Source organism: Engraulis encrasicolus, chromosome 5 (assembly GCF_034702125.1).
Source record: "Engraulis encrasicolus isolate BLACKSEA-1 chromosome 5, IST_EnEncr_1.0, whole genome shotgun sequence".
Classification (NCBI taxonomy): domain Eukaryota; kingdom Metazoa; phylum Chordata; class Actinopteri; order Clupeiformes; family Engraulidae; genus Engraulis; species Engraulis encrasicolus.
In genome coordinates this window covers 37,221,168-37,230,973 of record NC_085861.1, presented here as the reverse complement: position 1 = coordinate 37,230,973, position 9,806 = coordinate 37,221,168, and the positions used below count along the sequence as shown (strand labels likewise).

At 45.2% G+C, this 9,806-nt stretch overlaps 1 protein-coding gene across 3 annotated transcripts in view; it reads left to right on the top strand.

The window, feature by feature from the left end:
* ubxn11 (UBX domain protein 11) overlaps positions 1-9,748 on the top strand; it is a 13,209-nt gene extending 3,461 nt beyond the window's left edge. For 2 of the 3 annotated variants that reach the window (XM_063199234.1, XM_063199236.1), the window contains 8 exons: positions 481-598; positions 2,310-2,530; positions 4,194-4,271; positions 4,727-4,865; positions 5,612-5,775; positions 6,331-6,407; positions 6,866-7,015; positions 9,387-9,748. In XM_063199234.1, coding sequence (XP_063055304.1) covers positions 481-598; positions 2,310-2,530; positions 4,194-4,271; positions 4,727-4,865; positions 5,612-5,775; positions 6,331-6,407; positions 6,866-7,015; positions 9,387-9,513 — 1,074 coding nt within the window. In that variant the 3' untranslated portion in view covers positions 9,514-9,748. The remainder of the gene's footprint in view (positions 1-480; positions 599-2,309; positions 2,531-4,193; positions 4,272-4,726; positions 4,866-5,611; positions 5,776-6,330; positions 6,408-6,865; positions 7,016-9,386) is intronic. The other variant, XM_063199235.1, reaches the window with a different exon arrangement.
* The last annotated feature ends 58 nt before the right edge of the window (positions 9,749-9,806 follow it).

Below are 9,806 nucleotides of genomic sequence, written 5' to 3'. Positions count from 1 at the left end.
GGAGGAGGAGGAGGAGGAGGAGGAGGATGATGATGATGATGATGATGATGATGATGATGATGATGATGATGATGATGATGATGATGATGGGGTGGGAGATAGAGGTGAGCTGAGGGAGGAGAGAGAGAGAGAGAGAGAGAGAGAGAGAGAGAGAGAGAGAGAGAGAGAAAGAAAGAGGAGACACAGAGAGAGACAGAGAGAGAGAGAGAGAAAGAAAGATAGGGCAGAGATGAAGAGAGAGATAAAGGGGGAGAGAAAGGGAGAGTGTGCGCAAGAGACAGAGAGTCAGAGTGGTGATTGTGAAGGAGAGAGAGGGCGAGATAAAGAACTCATACTATTTGGGTATAAATCCATCCCGTTCCCCTGCACACCACTAAAAAACAAATCCAATATGCAGCTTTTTATGACAAAGACATACTGTAACACAACAGAAAAATGCATTCATTGTGATAGATTACACATTTTATTTCTCCATTACAGAAATTCCTGGGTGACTATGGCATGATCTGGGTGGGAGACGCTAATACAGCTGCTGCAGCTGATCCTGACCAGGCCAACACTGAGGAGGATGACCCAGAGACAAGTGGATGGCAACCAGGTACAGCAAAACCCTCTCTCACTACCAAATGTATGGCAACCAGGTACAGCAAAACCCTCAGTCACTACCAAGTGTATGGCAACCAGGTACAGCAAAACCCTTCACACCAGTGTTTAATACAAGCCCACTCCCAGACCTAAGCATATGAAAACTAGGCACAGTAAGCAGAGCTCACACTAGTGTTTAATATAACACAAGTCGTCACTCACAGCCAAGTGTATATGGCAACCAGGTACAGGAAACACCAGTGTTTAACACAGTCTTTAATGACTTCATTGTATTTTGCCTAGGCTTATTAATTGCTGTCTGCTTGATTTTACTCTGATTTCACTTTTATGTAGGGTAAATTAATGACAATTGACAGGCATCTTAAAATAAAATGGACGGGAAATTGAGTTTACACCCATGTTGAACACAAGCCCAGGGCCAAGTCTGTTGTTAACAGTAACAGCAAACTGGATTTACACTAGTTTCAATACAAGTCCACCTCCATAGTCTGTGGTTAGCCGGTAGAGCAGTTGTGCTTCCTCATGCGTTGGCCAAGACTGCTGTCCTTACTGTAACAGTTGAACTGTAATTCTTAACCCTTTCCTGCCCTGGCTGTCTGCTGACTCTCTCTCTCTCTGTGTGTCCTCAACCTGACTGTAGTTAACCCTTTCCTGTCTGGTACTTCAAGCAGAGCCTCTATTACAGGAGTGGGGAACCTTTTTCATTCGAGGGGCCACTTCAAATTTCTCCAAGGGCCAAAAAAGTCCTCCGAGGGCCGTACTATGAACACAAACCAGGATTTCCCCCTGCACTTTAGGCCTTATATTGAAGGCAACCACATTTAAAACAGTCCCCACCTTCTCTAGGTCCCCTGAATATAGCTTAATTGTATTGCAAATGTACTTTTTAAGATTCTTTTACAAAATATATCATATTTCATGTGAAGATGATATAGACTATATCAGGGGCCGGATAAAACGGCATCAAGGGCCGCAAACTGCCCTCGAGACATAGGTTCCCCACCCCTGCTCTATTAAAAGCATGTTGGCCTCCTGACCAAGTCTTAATTTGTTACTCAAGACTGTCGGTAACACTTTATTTTAGGGATACATCTATTAGCACTAATACATACAATGTTCCTGTATAAATAATTTGTAAGGCATGTACAAAGCAAAATCAAACATTTGTTAGGCATGTATTCGCAAATGTCTTGTTCATGCACAATAAGGGATTTATTACCAATTTAACCGTAGTAAGGACCTAGTAGGCCTTAGCATTTGCTTAGTACATGCCTTACAAGGTACTTATGCAGATATTAACATTGCATGTATTAGTGCTAATAGATGTATCCCTAAAATAAAGTGTTACCAGACTGTCCATAATGTCATAGCAATGCTGTCATCATATGATTGAGCTTTGATTAGCAGAGACCAGACATCTGCAGTTGAGCTGTACAATTAACCAAATCTAAGAAAGATTTATTATATTATTAATTTCATTGCTCAGCCTGGATCATTTGTCTGCCTGTTTATCAATGCTTGTTTTGTTTTTCTCCTTTTCTTGTCTCGTGTCACTGTTGTTTAGTGCGTGTCATTGCTTTTACTTTTTACCTGCAAACAAATCTACCTTCGGGTATCAATAAAGTTACCTTACCTTACCTTAAATGTTAACTCTTTCCTGTCCGTTCCTGTTCCTCTGTCTCTCTTCCTATGTGTGCCTCCAGCAGCCTCGTCCAAGGTGGAGGCGTTCCGGGTGAACTTTGACCAGGTGGTGGAGTGCGTGCGTGAGCTGAACGTGCTGGCGGGGGAGGGGGAGGCGTACGTGCGTGCGGTGCCCGGCGGTGCCCAGCTGGCCAGACGCAGCCCTGTGCCCCTGCAGCTCTACGCAGATGGCATCCTCATGTTCAACGGGCCCTTCAGGCCGTACTCTGACCCCACCACTCAGGTACATCACAGCTGAAGGAAACACTTCGTTTTATACACAGTAACACACTCACTCACACACACACTCTCTCTCACACACACACACACACACACACACACACACACACACACACACACACACACACACACACACACACACACACACACACACACACACACACACACTCTCAATACTAGCAGTACCCTGATTATCATCGACTTTCAAATCTCTTCGAGACTTGGTCTGACCAAGAGCATAACAATTAACGTTTCCCAAACGACATGGTTGAGCCGCCTCCCTAGGTTTGCTACTGGTTTACTGGTTGACTGGTTTCCGACAAAGTAGGTGGCGTCCCCGATTTTTCTGGAGATCAGAAACGATATTTACATTGCTCTTGGCCTGACTAGAAGCAACGCTGAAGGTGTTGCATCACTAGGAGGGCGTGGCCTGGCTACACTAGCAGTACCCTATCCCCTCCAGCATCCTCATCCTCAACAGGCCTTTCACACCGTACTGTGGCCCCACCACTCAGACACATATTGCAATTGAAGTAAACACACAACGTAAAAACATTCCCACCACATGTGCAGTACTCTTTTCCCTCACACATGCTCATGTTCAATGAAACGAATGGACACTGCATGCACTAAACGGCCGTCATGTTGTTAATGAAACGGAAGAACCGTGGCGCTCTGTTCAGTAGAAGAGTATGGTCAACAGTCTCCTAATTCTGTAAGTAATGTGGCAGAGACACAAACCTTTTCATGCCAAACCAAGTATTGTATGCAAGATAGTTGCCAGTTGGGGTGAAGAAAATGTACAGTAAATACAAGCACGATACGCTGTGCAATGTAAACAATAGCCAACCGATATTTTGGCGAGCTAATGCTATGCTGAAGGTGTTGCATCACTAGGAGGGCGTGGCCTGGCTACACTAGCAGTACCCTATCCCCTCCAGCATCCTCATCCTCAACAGGCCTTTCACACCTTACTGTGGCCCCACCACTCAGACACATATTGCAGTTGAAGTAAACACACAACGTAAAAACATTCCCACCACATGTGCAGTACTCTTTTCCCTCACACATGCTCATGTTCAATGAAACGAATGTTGTCCATGTTCTCCTATAGAAATGCATATAATGGATGGCAATGGATTACATTTTATGAAGCACTTTCCTTTCTTTCGAGCTCTTAATGCTGCGATCACACCGCCGGCGTTGAAAGAGCTACAACGCTGCTGACTCCTGCCTGGAAAGCACAGGTCAGGGGCGTTGAACGCGGCCAAATGATTCAACCTGAAGCGTTTGACCAGTAATCTCGACCAACCGAAGCTCGTGTTTAGGAAAATGTGAACATTCCATTGGCTGCCGCCGAGCTCATTACATATTTTTAGATGAAGTTCAACTTTTGACGCCCTCGGGTTTTGACGCTTTTGACACCCTCGCCTCTAGAAACGCGTTTGCTGCTTTTTTCGCTTCTGCCGCCTCCTCTCCCATACAAAGTCAATTACTTATGCATCTTTCCACACGTTCAACGCCGGCAGTGTGTTTGCATGGTAAAAGTACATAGTCTTATAGTCTGTATGCCCCTATACAAAAGCATATAGTCTGTGTGCCCCCATAGAAATGAATGTAGTCTGTGTGCCCCCATAGAAATGAATGTAGTCTGTGTGCCCCCACAGCAATGCATGCAGGACCTGATGGATGGTTACTTCCCCTCAGAACTGCAGGAGCGGTTTCCTGATGGGGTGCCCTTTCAGGTGAGCACGGCTCTGTGTGTGTGTGTGTGTGTGTGTGTGTGTGTGTGTGTGTGTGTGTGTGTGTGTGTGTGTGTGTGTGTGTGTGTGTGTGTGTGTGTGTGTGTGTGTGTAGTGCCACTTTCCTACCGGGGTCCCCTTTCACCTGCATGGCAACCTCACACCTTTGGGTGTGTTTTTTTCTAAACATGCAGTTGTGTCCCTACCTGCCTGCTACATTGAATTATACCTGTGCGTGTATGTATACAGTGTGTGTGTGTGTGTGTGTGTGTGTGTGTGTGTGTGTGTGTGTGTGTGTGTGTGTGTGTGTGTGTGTGTGTGTGTGTGTGTGTGTGTGTGTGTGTGTGTGTTACCTGGGAATGAGCAGTCATAGTGCCCCCTGCCTGCCTGCCTGCAGTCCTATGTCCTTGTCCTCACTGCTATTTCATCTGCCTCCTGTTCTGTTCCCCTGGTGACAGCTGCTGGACAGGAGAGAGCAGGAGTACAAGGGGAGGAGGCAGGACTTCCCTGGCAGAGGTCACATGGTGTCAGAAGGAGCCAATCAAGGCGCAGAGCAAAACCCTGCACTCTCAGACCAAAGGACCAACTGCAAGCCAGGTGAGAATGGATGAATAGATGGATGGATGGATGGATGGATGGATGGATGGATGGATGGATGGACACTGATGCTGTGTCTCATATCATGCACTTGAGCACTTCGGGCACTACGTTTCAGTACGTAGGGCGTTCACGCTGAAAATTTCAGTAAATTCAGTGCACGGAAAGTGCCCGGATGATGCCCTAATAATGGCTAAAGGCGCAGTGCTTGAACGATGGACACTGCATGCACTAAACGGCCGTCATGTTGTTAATGAAACGGAAGAACCGTGGCGCTCTGTTCAGTAGAAGAGTATGGTCAACAGTCTCCTAATTCTGTAAGTAATGTGGCAGAGACACAAACCTTTTCATGCCAAACCAAGTATTGTATGCAAGATAGTTGCCAGTTGGGGTGAAGAAAATGTACAGTAAATACAAGCACGATACGCTGTGCAATGTAAACAATAGCCAACCGATATTTTGGCGAGCTAATGCTATGCTCAGCCGTCATTTCCAGTGAGGGCACAGTGCATAGTGCTCAAACTTTTCCACTATGCACTAAATACCTCAGTGCACTATGCACTAACCGTCAATCCACTAACACAAGTGCACGACATGAGACACAGAACCATGGAAATCAGAGTGTAGTTATTCTATATCCTCTAGAGCCTGAAGCAGGCACCTATGATAATATGCAATAGGGAAAACCTGTACAACACAACGCTTCCTTAACCAAAATGGTTGAATGGTACTGTTAACTGTTCCAGGCAAGGCTGACTCCACAGAGCGCTCTCTTGGCAAGGCCCTCTCCACAGAGGAGTCCCCAGGCAGGGCCGAGTCCACAGAGCGCTTCCTGACGAGGCTGCCAAAGAGCGTCATCAAGGCTGGAAAGGTCATCGACATCCGAGGCTCCATAAGGGACCACCTACAGGTAATGGCACTCAGTGTTTCAGTGTAGAAGTGGGATGGAATGACCCGCAGTGCTCTCCCCCATCCTCTCCATGACTGTGGTACCTGGTACCGTCTTGCCGTACTGCTCCCTTGGGGCACCATTGAGGGCTGCCCCCTTGCTCGGGTGAGGCATAAATGCAATTTCCTTGTGTGCAGTGTTCACTTGTGTGCAGTGTTCACGTGCTGTGGAGTGCTGTGTCACAATGACAATGGGAGTTGGAGTTTACCAAGGGGCGTTCATGCTTTCACTTTATCACGACAGTGATGGGGTTTCCCTGACCCCAGTTTTCCCCCTCAGCCATGCCCTATATCTCTTCCTTCACCATCATGTAACAGGTTGTAACATACATTTGTACATTTTCCCACCTATCCCTTGAAGTGTGCCCAAGGCCCAAGAACACCCTTAGCGGTACCCTTAATGTCTCTGCGGCCCGGGATCTGTTTGTAGTATATGAGGTGTTTAAGTGTCTGTGTGTTTGTAGTATATGGGGTGCATGTGTTGAAGAGTCTCTGTGTGATCTGTGTGTTTGTGTAGGAGTCTGGTGGAGACCTGGAGCACTCTCACTCTGTGACACTGATAGACACCCCAGCACTGCAGGACCTCAGGAAGAGGTGAACACACACACACACACACACACACACACACACACACACACACACACACACACACACACACACACAAAAACACACACACACACAAAAACACACACACACACAAAAACACACACACACACACGAACACAAAAACACACACACACACACACGAACACAAAAACACACACACAAAAACACACACACACACACACACACGAACACAAACACACACACAGACACACATGAACACAAAAAAACACACACACAAAAACACACACACGAACACACACACACACGAACACACGAACACACACACACACACTGCTCTCTGGTGCTCTTGTCTGTGATATCAGGACTGTTGATTTTTTCATCCCTAGCCTAGCTTATTTCACTATATATATACGTATGTAGTTTAGTTCGTTTTTTTTCCCCCTCACTACCTCCCATGTGTCCCTCTGCTCTCCTCCGCTGTTAAGGCTGGACGAGGGCGGTGGAAGCCCAAACGAGACAGCTGCTGACATCAGCACCCTGAGAGTGAAGTCGGAGGACGGAGAGAAAACGTTCATTTTGAAGATGGAGGCCACGCAGACGATAGGAGAGCTGCGGAAGTACCTGGACAATCACAGGTGAGTTGTGGAGTGGCATGCACAGTAGGTGGCCAAAGTAAAAGGAGAAATAGAAAAACAAACTTGCCATAGTTTCCCTCCAACACAAGTAACTGGTCAACTGGTAACTATAGAGCAATGTGCAATATACCTGATGCTGTGCTGGTTGGATCCAATTTGGAGGCTTTCTTCTTAGGTAGTGTTTTTCAGTTATGTGTACCCAATGTATAGTAAATCTGAAAATGTCCTACATTGTTACTGTAGGAACTGATAGCAGGTGTTGAAAGCAGCAGAATTCTTTGGACCTACTATGTCCAAACGTTAGGGCACTACTATGTTACTACACCAGCGACCCGGGTTCGAATCCGGCCTCTGGATCATTTGCCGCCTGGACTTCACAGATCAGGGACGAAAGATTCAACGTTTAACGTTCGATCAGGGAGAGCGACCAACCGAAGCTAGAGAAAAATGTAGACATTCCATTGCCTGCGGCTTCATAGCTCATTACATATAATTTGCTGAAGTTCAACTTCTCCTCTGACGCCCTCAACAATAGAACCGCTTTTTCAGCTGTCACCACTTGCTCTTTATAGGTGCACGGTGTAGGATGAAGGTCTGAGTAGGTGCTACAACTACACATGGGTTTACCGCAGAGGTGGGCAAATTCAGGCCCTGAGCCATTTCATCTGGCCCACAGAGCCTTTCAAATCCAAAGTATCATACTCACACGCCTAACATTCTTAAAAAAGCAAAGAGTGTTGCAAGTGTGATATTAATTTTATTTTATTTTTTTACCAGGAAGGTCCCATTGAGGTAGAAACCTCTTCTTCCAGGGAGTCCTGGCCAAGACGGCATTAAGACAGTGGAGGCACATGCATATTATGACGTAAAAAACAGATAAAAAAAAAAAAGCACACGTAAGGATATAAGACATATCAGACATAGGGGCAAACAAAAAAGACACTGGACAAGACTAACAAGTAAGACCATCAAGGACTAAACAGTAAGAACTAACAAACTAATAAAATCTGACATAAAAAACACACACACACAAAACCTCTGTAAAACTGAGTTTAAAAACAGTGACACTCCTCTACTAAAGTTGTTTTTAAAAGATTTTTAAAACTCTCTACAGAGGGCACAGATGCCAAGCTTAATGTGTTTTGGAGGTTATTCCAAACATGTGGGGCATATGAACTAAAAGAAGTCTTACCTAATTCAGTACGCACTGTAGGAATATTTAAGATAATTTTATTTCCTGACCTAGTGCCATAGGAACTGGTTTGGCGTGACACCAGACAGTTGATATATGATGGGAGTTTACCCACCAATGCCTTCACAATAAAAATGAGGAAATGGCTTTTCCTCCTAAGTGATAGTGAAGTCCACAAGGTCACATCTAAATATTGCAATGTGCAAGAGTGAAATAGCCAACAGGTTATGTCAGTTTACATGGCAGTATTTCTTTTAATTATGTATTTTAAGGGCTTTTGTGCCTTTATTGATAGGATATGGAGATTGTGACAGGAAGCGAGTAAGGGGAGAGAGATGGGGCAGGATTGGGACATGACCCAGGCCGGACTCAAACCTGGGTCCCCATGGGCATGCAAGCCCAAATGTGGGGGGCGCAGCGCGTATTGCAGTATTTCTCATTATCGGCACAGGCATGTTGCCTGCGACATCTGGCCCTACGATCCATATTCTACAATCAATGTGGCCCTAACACCAAAATAATTGCAAACCCGTTTTACCGTTTAACAATCTCTGGCTGCGCGACCCTGGATGCTCACTGTTCAACCTCTGATTGTTGGAAACTGGTGTTAGTCAAAAAAATGAGCGCACGTAATTGCCTGCTTACCATCTTACCCCCTCATCACAACACAAATGTTTGTAAACGAAAAACCTATATATACACTGCTCATTGAAACCGCTGGCTATTGCCAAATTTAATCTTTCATGAATATTTACTAAGTAATAAACTAATGTTTACTAGTATGACCAAAGTACAGTAAATTTTGCAGCTAAAGATGTCTATTTCTGGGAATTCAACATGGCGGACATGGAGAATATCCCCCTTTTCCGAGTCGAAAGGAATACTTAGAATTTCATGGTGGTGGTATTTTGTGAGATAGGTGACATTTGTGAATGGGCAGCATTCTGGAAATAAACTACTAAAAATATTACACAGTGCACCTACAATAAGTCAATTACTTCGTTACACTGCTTTCCACGCCTGCTGCCTGTTCCCAGTTAGTGTACTGTAGTGTGGTACTCTGAATTCGGATTTGACATGTAAAGCATTTGTCTTGTTTAATTCACAGATGTGCCTCAAGAGTGGCATTCTAGATTCTGACAGTTTAACATTTCTCTTGTATTTGACGGTGATGAGCAGGTGCAGAAATTCTGCAGCATATGACATCATCAGTGTGTATCCACGGCGTCGCTACGACAACGATGCCCAAACACTGGCAGAGTGCGGCCTCACGCCCAGCGCTACCCTCCTGCTGCAGCCTCGATGAACACACACACACACACACACACACACACACACACACACACACACACACACACACACACACACACACACACACAATGTGCGACCTGCAGTGATCTGCAACAACAACCCTGAAAAAGCACACTACATGCTGCAAGACTTTGCAAGACATCCTGCAAGACTATTTTACACAAGACATTCGGTACGAGTGTTTTCTGCAATGTTGTTTACATTAATAAAATGAAACAGAGAATGACAAATTATTGAAAACCATTTTTATTTCTAAAATATGTGAGTTTTAAGACAAAAAAATAGATA